Source organism: Nerophis lumbriciformis, linkage group LG08 (assembly GCF_033978685.3).
Source record: "Nerophis lumbriciformis linkage group LG08, RoL_Nlum_v2.1, whole genome shotgun sequence".
Taxonomy (NCBI): domain Eukaryota; kingdom Metazoa; phylum Chordata; class Actinopteri; order Syngnathiformes; family Syngnathidae; genus Nerophis; species Nerophis lumbriciformis.
In genome coordinates this window covers 47,202,501-47,224,236 of record NC_084555.2, presented here as the reverse complement: position 1 = coordinate 47,224,236, position 21,736 = coordinate 47,202,501, and the positions used below count along the sequence as shown (strand labels likewise).

At 40.1% G+C, this 21,736-nt stretch overlaps 2 protein-coding genes across 2 annotated transcripts; both read left to right on the top strand.

Moving 5' to 3' along the window:
• The first annotated feature begins 2,847 nt into the window (after positions 1 to 2,847).
• Positions 2,848 to 12,253, top strand: LOC133611912 (uncharacterized). The gene is made up of 2 exons (XM_061969087.2): positions 2,848 to 3,413; positions 9,460 to 12,253. Exons 1-2 carry the CDS (start codon positions 3,290 to 3,292, stop codon positions 10,773 to 10,775), a joined length of 1,440 nt encoding a protein of 479 aa, XP_061825071.2. The 5' UTR covers positions 2,848 to 3,289; the 3' UTR covers positions 10,776 to 12,253.
• Positions 12,254 to 18,399: 6,146 nt separating this feature from the next.
• LOC140678996 (uncharacterized) lies at positions 18,400 to 20,730 on the top strand. The gene has a single exon (XM_072913701.1). It carries the CDS (start codon positions 18,455 to 18,457, stop codon positions 19,712 to 19,714), a length of 1,260 nt encoding a protein of 419 aa, XP_072769802.1. The 5' UTR covers positions 18,400 to 18,454; the 3' UTR covers positions 19,715 to 20,730.
• The last annotated feature ends 1,006 nt before the right edge of the window (positions 20,731 to 21,736 follow it).

Below are 21,736 nucleotides of genomic sequence, written 5' to 3'. Positions count from 1 at the left end.
ACAGTTTTAGTGAAAGAAAATTTTCCGGGCACAGTTCATAGACAATATATCCTAAAGGAGTTTACAAAAGTTGAGCTAAGGAAAATAAGGACAAGATATATTACATACCCAATTCTTCCCAAAATTAAAGAAATACAATTTAAAATTATTAATGGAATATACCCTTCAAAGGATTTTTTGAAACTTAAATTTAACATGGAGGTCGATGGCTGTTATATCTGTGGAGCTGTAGAGGATGTCAATCATCTGTTTGTGGGATGGGAGACCATACATGTGTTTTGGGAGGACACCAGAGATTGGCTGAGAGACAAGGGTGTGGAGATGTCCCCATTCACTATAGAACAGATACAATTTGGTATTTTTTTTATAAACGACTGTAACATAGAAATGTTGGTCAACATTATTATGCTCCAGGCAAAAATGTTTCTACATAAATGTCGATTTATGAAAGTAAGGCCTACATTTTCCAATTGGCTTAATGCAGGGGTGGGCAATTAATTTTTACCGGGGGCCGCATAAGCAACCCGAGCACTGCTGGAGGGCCACACTGACAATATACAATATTTCAATTAAATTTTGCTCAATATTGTTTTTGATATATCCATCCATCCATCCATTTTCTACCGCTTATTCCCTTCGGGGTCGCGGGGGGCGCTGGAGCCTATCTCAGCTACAATCGGGCGGAAGGCGGGGTACACCCTGGACAAGTCGCCACCTCATCGCAGGGCCAACACAGATAGACAGACAACATTCACGCTCACATTCACACACTAGGGCCAATTTAGTGTTGCCAATCAACCTATCCCCAGGTGCATGTTTTTGATATACCGTAAGATAAATAATAATAATAATAATAATAATTAATAATAATAATAATTTCATTCAACCTAACTTAACTTTATAAAAAAGCAGACTGCTTTTGATGGTTTTATTTTTAACACTGTCTTACACAACACTTCCTGATGTATAAATACAATGCAAAAATGTCAATTTCTGCACAGGTTTAATTTATGTCACTTTATCCTGCATTATCCAACATTTTTCCCTATCAGCTCTAAAAATAGTTTTTAATCATATTTTTTTATATTGTTTTTTATATTGGTTTTATATGTAATTATTTTTTGTTTTTATTCAGTCATTGGTGGAGCTATGGATAATATTTGAATATTGTTTTTAATATTGTTGTGCAGCACTTTGGAAACATTTTGTTGTTTAAATGTGCTATAAATAAAGTGGATTGGATTGGATTGTCACACCTGCCAGCTTATCCCATTTCAGTCCTAAAATGTCCAAACACGCATTTACCTATGTGAACAAGTCATTACTTGTGGTTGTCTCTTTAATTGACTGCATGGCTGCCAGCTCCTCCGTGATTTGAAAGTCTCCAGTTATCCCACGTAAGAAGATGAGCAGCTGGGCGGTGTCACGTACATCACAGATCTCATCCAAAGCTTGCGAAAAACAGTCAAAGTCTTCGGGCATATCAACGCAATCGAGTCCAGTAAGCACTCCTTAATAAACTCTGTCAGAAAACGCCTTACTTTTTCTGGCGATTTTGTGAGAAATGACGAAACTTGTCCTGACGGCTGCATCTCTGGGGGGGGTGAAATTTGGCAAAAAGTCCTTGTTGGGTTTGCAGTTTTACCATCAACGCATCAGCCTCCCTTGCGCGCGCTTCATCAGACAGATTCCGCTATTTTTCCTCGTGCTTCGTCGTGTAGTGGCGATTCAAATTATATTCTTTGTGTACCACAAATTAAGCACACGCCTTTACCTTTCATTTCTGTAAAGAAATACTTGGCAGTCCATGTCTTGTTGGAAACACGGCATTCGTCATCAACTTTTGTTTTTTTAGCGTCTCATCACTTCGCACAAAAGTGTTATTTATGGGCGTATGTCCGGGTGTAATCTGTGCACCTTCACGCACAGATTACACCCGGACATACGCCCATAAATAACACTTTTCAAAATAAAAGCAGCACAGTTGTATTGCACGCACGACATAGATGTTTTTTAAACTTTATTTTGTAATTTGTGATTGCCGCTGTTCACATTCACTAACAATCACACACGCGCATACGTCCACATGGAAGTAATACAAATAACGCTTTTCAAAACAAAAGCAGCACCGTTGTATTGCACACTCGACATAGGTACTTTTTTAAATTTATGATTGGCCTCACGCGGGCCGGACAGGGACGGGACGCACAAAGGCCCGGATGTGGCCCGCGGGCCACAGAATGCCCAGGCCTGGCTTAATGGGTTACAATTATCAATCAAATCTTGCAGAATGATTAAGAGTACAAAGGCCCTTGAATTGACATCTTTGTTAAAACATTTAAAGTGATTTAGGTAGCCCTTTTTGTCTTTTTTTTTTTTTTTTTCATATTTTTTTGTATTATTGCTCTATTTGTATTTGCTTGTCTTCTTTCCTTGATGTTGAAAGTGCCTTGACTTTTGTGTGAATTATAAATGTATGTTTGTTGTTCAATAAAAAAAAAAATTGATAGGTCCCGAAGACCCAAACGGTTCACGCATGCGCGAAGACAATGTCAACTTGTTTTACGGCAGTAATGTTCGTGCACGCCGTTACTGATACCATTGTTTTCTTTTTTGTAGTCTTTATTTCAATAACAATGTCACTAAAAATACTACATAGAAAACAACTAAACAAAAACAAACGTTGTCTAAGAATTTAAGGATACTGTATCTATTTTTTGAAACCAAGTAAAACAAGTTGGCATTGTCTTCGCGCATGCGTGAACCGTTTGGGTCTTTGGGACCTATCAAGTAGTGGCAGTCGTATCTCGCGAGAGAACTAAACAACCAGCTCTATTTTTTCTTCTTCTTACTGTCGGGCTGCAGCCATGGCTTGAAAGGTTCATACCGCTACCTACCATACTGTAGAATTTAGTGCGGGCCATAGGACGAGAAGGTGGCATGTGTTCAAATCTATGAGGTCTTGATGTTTCTCTCGCGAGATCTGACAACATCGCGTGGGAACAAAACAGGACGATGACAAAGCAAAATGGCGTTTGATGAAGACGTTATTGTGTTCTTTCTAGTTTTCTGTTCCCAATCTGTGCGTACATGTACCCTTATATTGTATGTGTATAATACAGTAAACAGCGTTAATATTTGTTTACATCCGGATACATTAGTCCGAGCGCACTTTGACGGTTCTCGTGCTTGCTTAGCTTGCGAGTTAGCTTAGCTTGTTAGCTGCTAACAAAGAGACGTCGCTAAGCAGAGATCAGATGTGAGTGTAAAGTGTTGTGATTGTGTGAAAATGTGCGAAAGAACGAAAGCAGAGTACAAGGAGGAACTTTGTCCAACTAAAGAGGAGAAGGAGCGACAACATCAACTACTGGACGCTGTTTTCAAGGAACATCAGCTTGTTTTACACAGAACAGGTTTGTTTACTTCTTACTCTCACATGTTTACTAACTGTATATTTGATTATTAACATTATTCTTTCATAGATTGATTAGGAAGATTAATTGGTTATTGATGCATTTATTTGTTTTTATATAGGGCAGGGCCGACATCCGGGCAACTGAGCTACATACGGGTTCTTCGAGCCATAGCAACCTGACTGGCGTTGAAAACAAACCGTCGCCATTACTCTTTAACCTGTCGACTTGCGCTGATTAAACCAGTCATTCTGCCTCCAAAATGCCAAAAAACTGTGTTGTTTTTGGTTGTGCAAACCACAACTGGAAACAGGGAAAACAAAGGTCGTATTTTGTTCTGCCAAAGCGTGCTAAAAGCCCACAGAGACGAGACAAATGGCTCGCAGCTTTACACCGGGAAAACGAGGACGGTTCTCACTGGAGTCCCCCAAAATCCCGGGTCGTGTGTTCGGATCACTTCGTTTCTGGTAAATATAAGGAACAAAAATCCACCTTCTTAACCACAACTTGACTATACCGTCCATGCTAATGTTGAACCCGTTGAATTTTTACTGAATAACGTTCGACAGCTGAAGTTGTTGTTGTTGCACAACAATAACATACGGTATAAAGGCTATTTTCGAAAACCGGTTTCATTTAAATTTGCACTTAACGGTTGGGTTTTTAAAAACCAATAAACCCTAACAACAACAATTTTTATGTGATTTATTCGTTATATAACAACCGAAGCTAACAACCGACCTGGTGCGCTTGTGAGGTAGACATAAAGATTTCCAAATTCCATGTCCGGCCATTGTGTAGGATTATCAGTCCACGCATCTGCTGGAAGGCGGTAAGGGCAGTCGTTTAATCCAACTACAGAACATTTTAACTCGTATCTTAACCTAGCCTCACTGGAAAGACTATTTACATAATCATACGCCATTTAGAACAGTTTAAAATGCCGTGAAACCTCGTTAAATGCCTTTTCTGTCAATGCTGTGTTCGCTGTGAGCTGGTTTGTTTTCAACGAATTCAATATGGCGACTGGTTGCTAGGGGATTGGCAGGCGGAAGTGACGTAGGTCCGCCCTCGCCTATTGTTCAAGAAAACGAGACGGATTATCTAATTTTTACCATTAACTATGCAGTTTGTTATTTTGAACATTTGCTTATGAACAACAAAGATGACTAATTCATTTATAAATATTTGTACTACAACTGTGCTGATCATTCAGCTGTAACAAAAAGTAAAATTACTAATAGAATATTCATTTGAAAGAAAGGAAAGGCAAAGTGCTAAAAAAAATCACCCTTGTTTATGTATGTAAAACAGAGTCATGTGATAAGTTAATATTTCGCACTGATGGTCCTTATATTACAAACTAACAGCTCCTTGATACGTTTCCCAGGAAGTGGGTCAAACAAACATGTTGTTTTGTCCCATTTACATGTCGTAGGAGTTCCTCTAACATTATTTTTTCAAAAAGAGACAGATTATTTTGGAGAGCATTATCAGTCGTGCATACATTTGTATCTGTGTTCGTAGAACCCAGTTGAGCTGGGACACATTATCTTTAATCTCCTTTCTAATGTGTTCAATTTTAAAGAATTTCATAAAGTCATCTTGTTGGGTTAGCGATGCTACTGTATTAAACAAATATTTAGGATCTCTTTTTTGAGGCAGATTAGATTGGAGTAGTAATTAGTTTTAGCTAAGAAAAGAGTGTGTTTATAAGTTATTAAACTACCACTCCATGTTTCATAGAAAACCTCAAGTTTAGTCGCGCGCCATTTGCCTTCCCGTTTTCTACTTGATAGTTTAAGAGCTCTGGTGAACCAGGGGGTACGTTTTTTTAGGGGCTTTTTTTTAGCTTTAAAAGTGAAATACTATCAATGGCGTTGTGAAGGGCATTGTTAAAGTTGTTAGTGAAGTTATCGATAGAGCCCGTATAATTTGGAAATGGTGCCATTACCGAGGACAGTAGGCCAGGAAGAGTCGTAGTTGTGGCATCACTAATGTTACGGCTGCTAAAGCATTGGTAATTAGTAGCTTGTTGACAATGAGTCAGAACTTTGAATTTTATAAGGGACTGATCCAACATTACTTTAGTGTACGGGAATACCATAACTTTGGAGTTGGTGACACCCCGGACAAGGACTAGATCCATCGTAGTACCGTTGCGATGTGTGGGTCAATTTATAATTTGTGCAAAACCACAGCTGTCTATTATAATCTGGAACGCCATGCACGGGGGGTCTGATGGTGTATTCATATGGATATTAAAATCCTCCATTATAATTATATTATATGCGTGCATCACTAGATCAGCAACAACCTCGGAGAATTCGCTGATTAAGTCCAAATATAGCTCATGGGGGCGATAGCTAACAGCCAGATGCAGAGGTAGTGGTGTAACAGACCTCATAGTAAGCACCTCAAATTATTTGTATTTATTACTTATGTTAGGGTTAAGGTTGCATCCCTGGTTTACCCCCGTTCGCTTTGCAGAAAGAGTTATTTTGTAGAGCACGTTACCTGTCTAGATAGTCTGTTTGCACTGATGCCGACTTCCTCTTCCTGTTAGCGGAGTCAGAGCGAGGGAGAGAGGAAATTATAGAAAATGGCGGCGAATATAAATCCAGCACCCTCGTGCTTAAAGGGGAACATTATCACAATTTCAGAAGGGTTCAAACCATTAAAAATCAGTTCCCAGTGGCTTATTTTATTTTTCGAAGTTTTTTTAAAAATTTTACCCATCACGCAATATCCCTAAAAAAAGCTTCAAAGTGCCTGATTTTAACCATCGTTATATACACCCGTCCATTTCCCTGTGACGTCACATAGTGATGCCGATACAAACAAACATGGCGGATAGAACAGCAAGTTTATAGCGACATTAGCTCGGATTCAGACTCGGATTTCAGCGGCTTAAGCGATTCAACAGATTACGCTTGTATTGAAAGGGATGGTTGTAGTGTGGAGGCAGGTAGCGAAAACGAAATTGAAGAAGAAACTGAAGCTATTGAGCCATATCGGTTTGAACCGTATGCAAGCGAAACCGACGAAAACGACACGACAGCCAGCGACACGGGAGAAAGCGAAGACGAATTCGGCGATCGCCTTCTAACCAACGATTGGTATGTGTTTGTTTGGCATTAAAGGAAACTAACAACTATGAACTAGGTTTACAGCATATGAAATACATTTGGCAACAACATGCACTTTGAGAGTGCAGACAGCCCAGTTTTCATCAATTAATATATTCTGTAGACATACCCTCATCCGCGCTCTTTTCCTGAAAGCTGATCTGTCCAGTCGGAAATGCATCTGCTTTGAGTGTCGCAGGATATCCACACATTCTTGCCATCTCTGTCGTAGCATAGCTTTCGTCGGTAAAGTGTGCGGAACAAACGTCCCATTTCTTGCCACTTTCGCATCTTTGGGCCACTGGTGCAACTTGAATCCGTCCCTGTTCGTGTTGTTACACCCTCCGACAACACACCGACGAGGCATGATGTCTCCAAGGTACGGAAAACAGTCGAAAAAACGGAAAATAACAGAGCTGATTTGACTCGGTGTTTGTAATGTCCATCCATTTTCTACCGCTTATTCCCATTGGGGTCGCGGGGGGCGCTGTGTTTGAGAAAATGGCGGATTGCTTCCCGTTGTGACGTCACGTTGTGACGTCATCGCTCCGAGAGCGAATAATAGAAAGGCGTTTAATTCGCCAAAATTCACCCATTTAGAGTTCGGAAATCGGTTAAAAAAATACATGGTCTTTTTTCTGCAACATCAAGGTATATATTGACGCTTACATAGGTCTGGTGATAATGTTCCCCTTTAAAAGCAGACGTGTGGGGGAATTTTGGATTTAAAAAGAAGAAGGAAAGTGACGACTTAGATAAAAGCATTGCGGTATGCAAGTTGTGTCACTCAAATTGTGAAATACTCAGGAAACACCACCAACGTCACCATCCGGACAAGGTCATGTTAACGGAGGACCCCAAGAAGCTGCCGCGAGACCCAAAACAAACCGCGCTGGACATGGATGGCGGTTGTTCACACAAATTTCCCTCTGCTTCACCAAGGTCGCAGAAAATAACCGAGTCCATTGCCTACTTTATCTGTCAGGACTTGAGACCGTATTCGGTGGTGGAAAACACCGGCTTTATGCGCTTGGTGAACGCGATGGAGCCCTGCTATCTTCTTCCAACCCACAAACACCTCACCAAGATGTGCATCCCCCGGTTGTACGCTCAGTAGAGATGCGCGGTTTGCGGGCACAACCGCGGATTATCCGCGGATCGGGCGGATGAAATTAAGAAAAATTAGATTTTATCCGCGGGTCGGTCGGGTCGGGTCGGGTGGTTGAAATAAAAAAAAATTAGATTTTAAATAGATTCAGGCGGGTGGCAGTTAAACCAATTCGGAAATATATATACATAGTTAAATGTTGTTACCCACATACGAAAAACGAGCAGGCACCTGCTGCATATGCCACAACAGAAGAAAAAAAAAAAAGAGATGGACACTTTTACAGAGCGGAGAAGGAATGCCTCGCCGGGGTCCGGGACCGAGGCCCCTTCCCCTGAGAGGGCGCCGTAGCTGAGGCGATCCGCGAGAAGGGCCCGACGCACGTCCAGGGTCACCACCGCGCCCACCGCACCGACGCCTCGTCCGCCTTCGCCGCGGCCGGCGTCACGCGTCACGCGCAGCAGGTAAGCAGCTTACCTGCCCGCACCCCCGTGGCCGGGGGCTCGTAACAGGGGTCACTCCGCGCGCTCTGCGTGCGCAGCTTACCTGCCCACCACCCCTGTTGCCGGGGGCGCGTAACAGAGGTCACTCCGCGCGCAGTGCGCTCACGAAAGGGGTGGGGCTCACCCATGGAAGTCGGAACCCGCTAAGGAGTGTGTAACAACCCACCTGCCGAATCAACTAGCCCTGAAAATGGATGGCGCTGGAGTGTCGGGCCCATACCCGGCCGTCGCCGGCAGCGAGACGCGCTTGGAGGTGCGCTCAGCGCGGCTCCCATATGATTGCGCACTGGTGTGCATCTGGGTCGTGACAGCGTGGCACGCGAATGTCTGTGCTGCATTGGATCAGTCTCCTTTCTTTAACAGGCAAAAGCTTTATAACCTCACTAATGCCTTGCATCGTCTATATTAGATATATAACAACGGGCGGGTGCGGTTCTGATCAAATGTTACATTGGGTGGATGGCGGATGGTTGACGACTTTCTGATGCGGTTGCGGATGAAATAATTGCCTATCCGCGCATCTCTAACGCTCAGACCAGGGCACACGTCAAAGCCTCTCCCTGGCCAGGGCGGAGAGAGTTGCCCTGACGTGTGACGACTGGACCTCGCGCACAACCGAAGCCTATGTCACCATCACGGCTCACTTCATCAACGAGGAGTGCAGCAAGTGGCCTGTTCTGAACATTCTTTTTAGCTTGACACTGAACGAGGTAACCAGTCTAGCCGGCAGGTAAGTAAAAATAGTACCGTGACTTCTCCAAAACATTAATAATTCAAGTAACTTTTTCAAGTAAAGTTTAAACTTTAAAAGTAAAAAACTCAATAAAAAAAATTGTGTGTGTGTGTAAGTATACGTACATATAATATATATATATATGCACATATTGTGTTCAATTAATTCAATCCAAGTGAATGGAACACTCGCAAGATGTCACAAAAATCTCACTGTACCTTTTAAATCTTTCAGAAAATGATGTAAGAATATCGGATCGTATCGTTGACACAATATCGTGATATATATCTTATCGTGAGCTGAATGTCGAATATCGTATCGTGAGATTAGTGTATCGCTACAGCCCTATTTCTGACATGGACTTGTTTCTTTGTTGCTTTTGTGTTGTTTCATGACTTGTTGTATTGCTTTTGTTATTCTCTGATATACGGTATGGTCGTGATATCTTGAATGTCAACGTGGTGATTGATCCGAGACATTGTCAGAACATATGGAGGTGCAGGACAATGTCAAGTGGGGACTGAGCAACGCTGGACTTTTCTAAAACATGTGTTTGTCTTCTTGTGTCCTGCAGATGTCTGTAAAGAACATCTTCTCCCTGAGCAGCAGGAGTGGACCGGCGGGATGGAGCAGGGAAAACCACAGCGCCCCCACTTTAAAGAGGAAGAGGAGTCACAGCCCCCTCACATTAAAGAGGAGGAGGTGGAGAAACAGACCCCTCACATTAAAGAGGAAGAGGAGGAATACTGCATCAGTCAAGAAGGAGAGCATAATGAAGGACTGGAGAAGGTTGATGTCAATGAGATGACACTGACTGGTGTCACTGTGAAGAGTGAAGATGAGGTCAAGGGTGAAAGTAAGGAGAAGAGAGAAGTGGAGCCTTCAAGCAGCAGCTCAATTCAACACATGAAAACAGAAGCTGATGAAGACCACTGTGGAGGATCACCAGCAGACAAGCTCTTAGCTCCACTGTCAGATAGTGACGACACAACGTCACACTCTCCCGACACTGATGATGACATGTCATGTCACACTGACATCACACACTATAAATGCTCTCACTGTGGCAAAACTTTTAAATATCATTGTCATTTAAAAATACACGTCAGAACACACACTGGAGACAAACCATTCATGTGCTCATTTTGTAGTAAAAGCTATTCCCGCAAGGAACAATTGAAAATTCACATAAGAACGCACACTGGCGAAAAACCATATTCCTGTTCAAGTTGCAACAAAAGCTTTGGAGAAAGGACAAAACTTGTACTACACATGAGAACGCACACCGGTGAAAAACCGTACATGTGCTCAATTTGTGGTAAAAGATTCTCTCAAAAGCAACATTTGAAAGCACACACAAGAAAAAGCACTGCTGAAAAGACTTGTTCATCCTCAACCCACGGTGAATACTTTACGCAAAATACCGATTTGAAACCATATATGACTCCACACACTGGAGACAAACCATTCATGTGCATCATTTGTAAGAAAAGATTCTCCCGAAAGCAACAATTGGAAATTCACCACAGAACACACACTGGTGAAAAACCATATTCCTGTTCCAACTGCTGGAAAAGCTTCGGAGAAAAATCCAAACTTACATTACATATGAGAACGCACACTGGTGAAAAACCATATTCCTGTTCATGCTGCAACAAAAGCTTTGCTGACCGATCAGCACTTGTAAAACACATGAATCGACGCACTGGTGAAAAACCTGTTATCTGTTCAGTCTGTGGTAAAGGTTTTGTACAAAGTCAAGATTGGAAAGACCACATGGAAATGCACGCTGAGAAAGTGTTGAGTTGCAGTGCGTGTGGTGAAATATTCCCTTGTAAGTACCAATGTAACAAACACAAGTGTGCTGGTGGGAACAGCAGCAGCAAATGAAGCTGCAGAATTTGGAATAAATTGTCAAAACTTTGATTTTCTAATAACATCACCACATATAAAATATAACATCATATTCATGTGTAACGCTATCCTGTTTAATATGTTGCTACCATTTATAGATTGGAATGTTTTAGATGAGGGATTTCATTTCAGTGTTTTTCCAAATTGGTTTTAAATGAATGGCGTGTTTATATATTTTCATTTCTGATTTTAAATGATTGCATAGACAAATTATTTTATATGATAGACATATTTGTTTTACATTTGTTCAAACCCTTTTTTAGTACACATAAATCACTCTTAGTTCATATGTATTGGTTCACATCTGAAACATCTTCTGGACCACTTCTGGAAACATATTGTGTACTCTATGAGGGGTGTAACGGTACGTGTATTTGTATTGAACCGTTTCGGTACGGGGGTTCCGGTTCGGTTTGGAGGTGTACCGAACGAGTTTCCACACGGACATATTAAGTAGCGTAACGCACGTTGTGTAAACAATGCACACCGAGGCACAACACACGGCATGCTAGCAGCTAACGGGCTACGATAGACTGACCATACGTCCTCTTTTCACCGGACATGTCCTCTTTTGCGGAGCTGTCAGAGCGGAGTTTCTTAAATGCCTTAAATGTCCGGCATTTTGAGTTAGGGTTGCGTGTATTTTCAATGTACGTTCAGGGTTAAGAAGGGGTTAAAAACAAAACAAATTGCGCGCGCAGCAGCATTGGTGAGGGAGGGGCAGAGACAGAGAGAGAGAGAGAGTTATGATAAACGCGCATGCGTCGCCAGGCTGTGCTTTTTATCCATAGATTTATCACATTTAATTTTTTATTATCTATAGCAGGGGTGTCAAAAGTGTGCCCCGGAGGCCATTTGCGGCCCACAGCTAATGTTTTAAAGGCCCACGGCACATTCTAAAAATACTATTAAAATAAACAAAAACATAACAAAAGTGAAATAAAAAAGCTTAAAGGTTAAATGTAATTTAGAAAAAGTTGCAATGTTGACTAATAACACAAAGCTGTTTTTGTTTTTTTCAAACATAATATTAAATCAAAATCAATGTTATTATGAATTATTGACCTATCCAAGGTTCCCATTACTTCACATCAAATATTCCACTAAGAAAAATATTTTTGGTGGAAGATTTTGCAAATTTGGTAAATAAATAAACCAAAAATTTATATTTTGTTGTTTTCTTACTGTACCGAAAATTAACTAAACCATGACCTCTAAACCGAGGTATGTACCGAACTGAAATGTTTGTGTATACCGCTGCACCCCTATACTCTATACATCATTTCAACATATTTGTGTTCTACAAAATCCTTTACTTTTCAAATGTGACTTTATGAATCATTGGTTAAGTCATGATACGACATTATATTATTATTACTCTCTTTTGCATATGAATATTGCTTTTGTGATGGTTTTATATGTATGTCCACAGACATTTATTCAATAAGCTATGTATGCTTCAACACAAGTTGGATACAATAAATGTGTTGTGTGTTTTTTGTTCAGTTTAATATTGCAGATGTTTAATATTTGATATTTTGTTGTTTATATGTAGTTTAGTTCAGGTGAGGCATGTTGGCTGAGTTCCTAAAGGGGAACATTATCACCAGACCTATGTAAGCGTCAATATATACCTTGATGTTGCAGAAAAAAGACCATATATTTTTTTAACCGATTTCCGAACTCTAAATGGGTGAATTTTGGCGAATTAAACGCCTTTCTAATATTCGCTCTCGGAGCGATGACGTCACAACGTGGCGTCACATCGGGAAGCAATCCGCCATTTTCTCAAACACCGAGTCAAATCAGCTCTGTTATTTTCCGTTTTTTCGACTGTTTTCCGTACCTTGGAGACATCATGCCTCGTCGGTGTGTTGTCGGAGGGTGTAACAACACGAACAGGGACGGATTCAAGTTGCACCAGTGGCCCAAAGATGCGAAAGTGGCAAGAAATTGGACGTTTGTTCCGCACACTTTACCGACGAAAGCTATGCTACGACAGAGATGGCAAGAATGTGTGGATATCCTGCGACACTCAAAGCAGATGCATTTCCAACGATAAAGTCAAAGAAATCTGCCGCCAGACCCCCATTGAATCTGCTGGAGTGTGTGAGCAATTCAGGGACAAAGGACCTCGGTAGCACGGCAAGCAATGGCGGCAGTTTGTTCCCGCAGACGAGCGAGCTATCGACCCTAGCTTCCCTGGCCTGCTGACATCAACTCCAAAACTGGACAGATCAACTTTCAGGAAAAGAGCGCGGATGAGGGTATGTCTACAGAATATATTAATTGATGAAAATTGGGCTGTCTGCACTCTCAAAGTGCATGTTGTTGCCAAATGTATTTCATATGCTGTAAACCTAGTTCATAGTTGTTAGTTTCCTTTAATGCCAAACAAACACATACCAAGGGACGGCGTGGCGCAGTGGGAGAGTGGCCGTGCGCAACCCGAGGGTCCCTGGTTCAATCCCCACCTAGTACCAACCTCGTCATGTCCATTGTGTCCTGAGCAAGACACTTCACCCTTGCTCCTGGTTAGCGCCTTAGATGGCAGCTCCCTCCATCAGTGTGTGAATGGGTAAATGTGGAAGTAGTGTAAAAAAAGCGTTTGGGGACCTTGAAGGTAGAAAAGCGCTATACAAGTACAACCCATTTATCATTTATCATTTAATCGTTGGTTAGAAGGCGATCGCCAAATTCATCCTCGCTTTCTCCCGTGTCGCTGGCTGTCATGTCGTTTTCGTCGGTTTCGCTTGCATACGGTTCAAACCGATTTGGCTCAATAGCTTCAGTTACTTCTTCAATTTCGTTTTCGCTACCTGCCTCCACACTACAACCATCCGTTTCAATACATTCGTAATCTGTTGAATTGCTTAAACCGCTGAAATCCGAGTCTGAATCCGAGCTAATGTCGCTATAGCTTGCTGTTCTTTCCGCCATGTTTGTTTGTGTTGGCTTCACTATGTGACGTCACAGGAAAATGGACGGGTGGTTAAAATCAGGCACTTTGAAGCTTTTTTTAGGGATATTGCGTGATGGGTAAAATTTAGAAAAAAAACTTCGAAAAATATAATAAGCCACTGGGAACTGATTTTTAATGGTTTTAACCATTCTGAAATTGTGATAATGTTCCCCTTTAAAGTTTACTCCACAGCGTGCTCATCAAAAATATCTTGGGTACATTCAACAACCTAAATGGGGCTTCTGAGCATAAGCTTCACTACTGTGGCATGCTGGGTAATGGAGTTCTTAAGTTACCTAGCTCATAACATCACATCCCGTTGGCTGGGGGTGCTGGGGCCTATCTCAGCAGCATTCGGGCGGAAGGCGGGGTACACCCTGGACAAGTTGCCACCTCATCGCAGGGCCAACACAGATAGACAATATTCACACTCACATTCACACACTAGGGCCAATTTAGTGTTGCCAATCAACCTATCCCCAGGTGCATGTCTTTGGAGGTGGGAGGAAGCCGGAGTACCCGGAGGGAACCCACGCAGTCACGGGGAGAACATGCAAACTCCACACAGAAAGCTCAGGATCGAACCCAGGCACACGCACTAACCCCCTGTTCCACCGTGCTGCCCCATAACATCACAATATACAGCATATCTGCCTTAGGCCAGCTTGAATGCCTTACTGACAACAACCCGTGATCTGATTGGCTATCGCAACTGTCTGTCAAATGTTTCTGTCCATTCAATGAAGACTCCCTCATTGTTGATTCTGAAGGCTTCTGACAGATTTGGTACAGCATAGCAACATAAGCTAGCTGAATTCTGATTGGATAAAAACTAAACCTAAAACAACAGCACTGGAAGGAGCATAATATGACATGAAGAGAATATGAATACTTTTAGATATTTAGGGAAAGTAAATAAAAAAAATACTTTTATCTTTAATTATGATCATGATTTCTGGTTATGTTAGGCCAGCAGAGAAGGCCTTGCTGGCCCTGACAGCACACCACTGGTATAGTCCTAACTTTACATAATAGTAAAAGTGAACAAGAATATAAAACATTAAGTGGTAAATTCCAACGATTAGGGAGTATTATCGCCACAATTTCAACCACTTTCACTCTTCTGTCATTGCAATGAACGACATACTAACTAGGGCATCACTGACTCCCATCGCATATATTTTTTTTTTTTTAAATGTTGATTATTTAAACAAGGCACTCAACTTAAATCTGTATCTGCAGCCTAACAAAAAGTAGAGCTTTAAATTGTCAGTACTGTGAACTGGTGTAATTTATGTAAATAAAGTTGTAAAAACATCGTTTGGGTCCTTGTACGTATCCGTACGGTTTCAAAAAAAGATAAAGATACATCTTTAGAATATGTTTGTTTTTGTTTTGTTTTGTTGTTTTTTTGTTTTTGTTTTTTTATTAATCAATCCAACAAAATACACAATACTACCATAGTAATAAAATTCCAAAACCAAACCAGGCCCAGCAACATTCAGAATAGCAATCAACAGAGCAATTGAGAAGACACAAACATGACCCAAAACAATCCAAAAGTAGTAGTAGTAGTATAATTCCAACATAGCAGTGATTACAAATCCCTCATTTACATGATCATCACAGCCATTTATAAAAAAATAAAATAAAAACATTTAAAAAATGAACACTAGTGTCACAGTGGCTTACACTTGCATCACATCTCATAAGCTTGACAACACATTGTTGTCCAATATTTTCCACAAAGATAACATAAGTCATATTATAGGTTCATTTAATAGTTTTGTTTTGTTGTTGTGTATGTAATATTTTTTTGTGACATTGTTATTGAAATAAAGACTACAACATTTTTTTTTAAATGGTAACTGTAACCATAGACATCTTAGAAGCATTGGCTGCTGTGACGCGAGAAATTGGGCCGCCATCTTGAAGTGGTGATGTGGAGCCGGCGAGCAGCCTAAACTGACAGTTGACAGGTAGAAAACAAAGATGGTGTTCAGCGTTTTCCTGCTCAAATGAGCGGACTGTTGAAAATAGGAATCGGGGGATTACTTTTCACAAGTAAGATTTAACATTAACGTACTATTGGTTGTATTTTGTGAAAAGAATATTACCACAGAGTTGAGAAGGAGCAAAGATCTTCCATAGTACTGAAATCGTAGCCGCTAGCAAACAAGAGTATGACCATAATAGAATTGCTTGTCAATGAAATTAATTAAATTTAAAGATAAGATAAGATTAGAAAGATAAGATTTTAGCTGATATAAAAACTTTCAGGTGTTTATATATGTTTATGTTTAAGTATTTGGCAGACGCTTTTATCCAAAGCGACATACATAAAAAATACATATAAAACAATCACTGTAAACATGATCATTTAAGGGAATAATGTAATACAAAATATCAATACAAAGTGTCAAGACAGAATAAACTCTCTGCTGCTGCAGCAACAGAGATACAGTCCATAGGTCCCTAAGATATATAGATATCTAATGTATTCATACATTGTTTATGTAGGATATACGCATGTATATATAACCTAATCATATTGTTACTTCAATTTAAAAATAGCTGACCGTTTTTTTCCCCCTTCTCTGGGATTATATTCCCAGTTTTGATCTCGGACGTCTGGTCACTTATAGCATATACGAATATTCTATTACTGTTGAGCAAACTATGAATAATAAAACACGCCAAAACATGTGTCCTTTATCATAGCTATACGTATGACAAAAAACTGCGTGAAAATCAGTGGTATTCAGTGAGGTAAAATGAATTAAATGCGCTGACAGTTAATTGCTCCTGCCAAATGAATTGCACTGAGTGGAGCCGATCACCACTCCAAGATGGCGACCCCGCGTCTCGTCAGCGCCAGTAGGCAGTAGCGCTCCATGCTGCGTCTACTTATAAGATGTCTATGGCGTGCACGAACATTACTGCCGTAAAACAAGTTGGCATTGTCTTCGCGCATGCGTGAACCGTTTGGGCCTTCTGGGACCTATCAAGTAGTGGCAGTCGTATCTCGCAAGAGAACTAAACAACCAGCTCTATTTTTCTTCTTCTTACTGTCGGGTTGCAGCCATGGCTTGAAAGGTTCATACCGCTACCTACCATACTGTAGAATTTAGTGCGGGCCATAGGACGAGAAGGTGGCATGTGTTCAAATCTATGAGGTCTTGATGTTTCTCTCGCGAGATCTGACAACATCGCGTGGGAACAAAACAGGACGATGACAAAGCAAAATGGCGTTTGATAAAGACGTTAGTATATTCTTTATAATTTTCTGTTCCTAATCTGTGCGTAAATGTTGCCTTATATTGTATGTGTATAATAGAGTAAACCGCGTTAGTAATGGTTTACATCCGGATACATGAGTCCGAGCGCACTTTGACGCTTCTCGTGCTAGCTTAGCTTGCTAGTTAGCTTAGCTTGTTAGCTGCTAACAAAGAGACGCAGAAGTTATCAACACGTCGCTAAGCAGAGATCAGATGTGAGTGTAAAGTGTTGGGATTGTGTGAAAATGTGCGAAAGAACGATAGCAGAGTACAAGGAGGAACTTTGTCCAACAAAAGAGGAGAAGGAGCAACACCATCAACTACTGGACGCTGTTTTCAAGGAACATCAGCTTGTTTTTCACAGAACAGGTTTGTTTACTTCTTACTCTCACATGTTTATTAACTAGGTACACCCTGGACAAGTCGCCACCTCATTGATTATGAATATTAATTGTTTAGTGATGCATTTATTTGTTTTTATACTGTTCAAGAAAACGAGACGGGTTATTAAGCGTACACATATTTAATGGCTCTAATTTTTCCATAGACTTATTAAATGCAGTTTAAGTTATTTTGAACATTTGCTTATGAACAACAAAGATGTCTAATTCATTCATAAATATCTGTGTTGTAACTGTGCTGCTCATACGGCTGCAACTAAAAATAAAATTACTAATAGAATATTCATTTGAAAGAAAGGAAAGGCAAAGTGCTAAAAAAACAACAACAATCACCCTTGTTTATGTTTGAAAAATAGAGGCATGTGATAAGTTAATATTTCACACTGATGGTCCTAATAATACAAACAAACAGCTCCTTGATAAGTTTCCCAGGAAGTGGGTAAAGTAAACATGTTGGTTGTTTTGTTCCATTTACATGTCGCAGGAGTTCCTCTAATATATATATATTTTTTTAAAGGGATTATTTTGGAGAGCATTATCTGTCGTGCATACATTTGTATCTGTGTTAGTAGAACCCAGTTTGAGCTGGGACACATTATCTTTAATCTTCTTTCTAATGTGTATGTATATGTATGTATATATATATATATATATATATATATATATATATATAAATATATATATATATATATATATATATATATATATATATATAGTATACATACATACACATGCATATACATACATATATACATACATACACATGTATTTAAAACAGTAGCATTGCTAACCCAACAAGGGACTTCTCCCAGTAGCCAGTATTGCCACGTTGACATCCTGAATGTCAACGTGGTGATTGATCCGAGACATTGTCAGAACATATGGTGGTGCAGGACAATGTCAAGTGGGACTGAGCAACGCTGGACTTTTCTAAAACATGTGTTTGTCTTCTTGTGTCCTGCAGATGTCCTTAAAGAACATCTTCTCCCTGAGCAGGAGGAGTCGACCTGCGGGATGGAGGAGGGAAAACCACAGTGCCCCCACTTTAAAGAGGAAGAGGAGCCACAGCCCCCACAAATTGAAGAGAAAGAGGAATCACAGCCTCCTCACATTAAAGAAGAAGAGGAGGAACACAGCATCAGTCAAGAAGGAGAGCATAACGAAGGACTTGAGGAGGTTGATGTCACTGTAAAGAATGAAGATGAGGTCAAAGGTGAAAGTAAAGAGAAGAGAGAGGTGGAGCCTTCAAGCAGCAGCTCAATTCAACACGTGAAAACAGAAGCTGATGAAGACCACTGTGGAGGATCACCAGCAGACAAGCTCTTAGCTCCACTGTCAGATAGTGACGACACAACGTCACACTCTTCTGACACTGATGATGACATGTCATGTCACACTGACATCACACACTATAAATGCTCTCACTGTGGCAAAACTTTTAAATATCAGTGTCATTTAAAAATACACATCAGAACACACACTGGAGACAAACCATTCATGTGCTCATTTTGTAGTAAAAGATTCTCCCGGAAAGAAAATATGAAAATTCACATAAGAACGCACACTGGTGAAAAACCTTATTCCTGTTCAAGTTGCAACAAAAGCTTCGGAGAAAGGGCAACACTTGTACTACACATGAGAACGCACACCGGTGAAAAACCGTACATGTGCTCAATTTGTGGTAAAAGATTCTCTCAAAAGCATTATTTGAAAGCACACACAAGAAAAAAAACTGCTGAAAAAACGTTTTCATCTTCAACTCACGGTAAAGATTTTACACAAAATACTGATTTGAAACCATATATGACTCCACACACTGAAGACAAACCATTCATGTGCTCAGTTTGTAGGAAAAGCTTCTCCCGAAAGCAACAATTGCAAATTCACCTAAGAACACACACTGGTGAAAAACCATATTCCTGTTCCAATTGCTGGAAAAGCTTTGGAGAAAAATCCAAACTTATATTACATATGAGAACGCACACTGGTGAAAAACCATATTCCTGTTCATGCTGCAACAAAAGCTTTGCTTACCGATCAGCACTTGTAACGCACATGAATCGACGCACTGGTGAAAAACCTGTTATCTGTTCAGTCTGTGGTAAAGGTTTTGTACAAAGTCAAGATTTGAAAGTACACATGGAAATGCACACTGAGAAAGTGTTGAGTTGCAGTGCGTGTGGTGAAATATTCCCTTGTAAGTACCAATGTAACAAACACAAGTGTGCTGGTGCAGAACAGCAGCAGCAAATGAAGCTGCAGAAATTGGAATAAATTGTAAAAACTTTGATTTTCTAACAACATCACCACATATAACATTTAACATCATTGTCGTGTGTAACGCTATCCTGTTTAATATGTTGCTACTATTTATAGATTGGAATATTTTAGATGAGGGATTTTATTTCAGTCTACTGCATGCATTAATATACAACATTGTGTAACATATTTATAAAGAAAAATAAGTAATTCGATGGAAAAGGTGGAAACTGAAACATCAGTTTATTTTATATCCATTTTATATTGACTTTCATTCATTTTAGAAATGTAAACCATACAAAACATATTACTTACAATAAACATAAGGATATCCATAATTCAGTGTTATACTGATACAAAACGGTGATTTTCAAATCTGTTTTAAATGTATGGAGTGTTTCCATATTTTCACTTCTAATTTTATAGCTCGGTTGGTAGAGTGGCCGTGTCAGCAACTTGAGGGTTGCAGGTTCGATCCCCGCTTCCGCCATCCGAGTCACTGCCGTTGTGTCCTTGGGCAAGACACTTTACCCACCTGCTCCCAGTGCCACCCACACTGGTTTAAATGTAACTTAGATATTGGGTTTCATTATGTAAAGCGCTTTGAGTCACTAGAGAAAAGCGCTATATAAATATAATTCACTAATTCACTAAAATGATTGCATATATGATTTATTTTATATGATATACATAATTGTTTTACGATTGTTCATATCTTTTTTTTTGTGTACACATAAATCACTCTTAGTTCATATGTATTGATTCACATCTGGACCACTTCTGGAAGCATATTATGTACTCTAAACATAATTTCAACACATTTGTGTTCTACAAGATCATTTACTTTTCAAATGTGACTTTATGAATCATCGGTGGAGTCATGATAAGCCATTCTATTAATTATCGTTATTACTCTCTTGTTATACGAATATTGCTTTTGTGATTGTTTTATATGTATGTTCCCAGACATTTATTCAATAAGCAATGTATGCTTCAACAAAAACTGGATACAATAAATGTAGTTAACATTTGTTGTGTGTATTGTGTTCAGTTTAATATTGCAGATGCTTAATATTTGATATTTTGTTATATTTTATATGTAGCTTACTGCTTCTAGAAGTGATGATAAATTCCAAAAAAGTCAAATGCCCTGTCAGATATCACAACATATTTGAACATATATTTGAATTTGATCACCTTTAAGCAAAGCTGTCTAAACTTGTTCTAGATGCGATGCTTTAGTCAGGGTTCAAATTTAACCACGGCACTTGTCGCAACCGCCCTCGTCATTTGCCGTAATGCCCTAAAAAATTAACCAGCATCAGCGGCAAGAACATGCCGTGTCCGCCCTTGACTTTTTACTTGTTAATGGACTAAGGATTTAACGGTGAACGGCATAATGATAATTTGCGATAAAATCCCAGACGGTTAGTAATACCGTCTATTTTTTTAATTACAGAAAACCTGCATTTATTAATGCATTTTAGGCAACACAAAGTCAGGCACATGCGCACTAGCGTCGTTTGATATTCATGGCGAACTAACTACACGGACTTTGCCCCGGAGATTTCCCCTCTGAGAAAATGGAGCCAAGCGTTTGGTTTAACGTCATTTTTCCCTCGTTTCCCGGCGTGCGTTTAAGAGCGCACTGCTGTGTTTAGATGGAGACAGGTGTGGACAATATTGGAGACAGACACACTTGTCCCCAAACTAAAAGTATACAGCAAAAAACGATTTGATGTTGCTTTTATTTCCTCAATACAGCGTCCATCAGCTGCTGTGACTGGGGGTTAATGAGGTGAGAAAACGTGCGGCAGGTGATGTGTCGAGAACGTTGTCACAACTTGTTTATAACGTCTTGGTGAATGGGATTCTCACTCGTCCTTTATTTAACTGCAGTGTTCAATTAACATCAATACTAGCTCAAATGTTTTGTCATCTCATCGAATTGAACGCAGGCTGTGAAGATTATGTATGCGATGTGAGAGGTATCACTCAGTTTTTTTACCAAACTGTTGTACTGAACCACAAGAAGGT

Bases quoted from the DNA above. Each gene is read 5' to 3' on its own strand.
- LOC133611912 (XM_061969087.2), top strand. From the start codon at position 3,290: ATGTGCGAAAGAACGAAAGCAGAGTACAAGGAGGAACTTTGTCCAACT. The intron at 3,414-9,459 runs GTTTGTTTACTT...TGTGTCCTGCAG, and splicing joins GCTTGTTTTACACAGAACAG to ATGTCTGTAAAGAACATCTT.
- LOC140678996 (XM_072913701.1), top strand. From the start codon at position 18,455: ATGGAGGAGGGAAAACCACAGTGCCCCCACTTTAAAGAGGAAGAGGAG.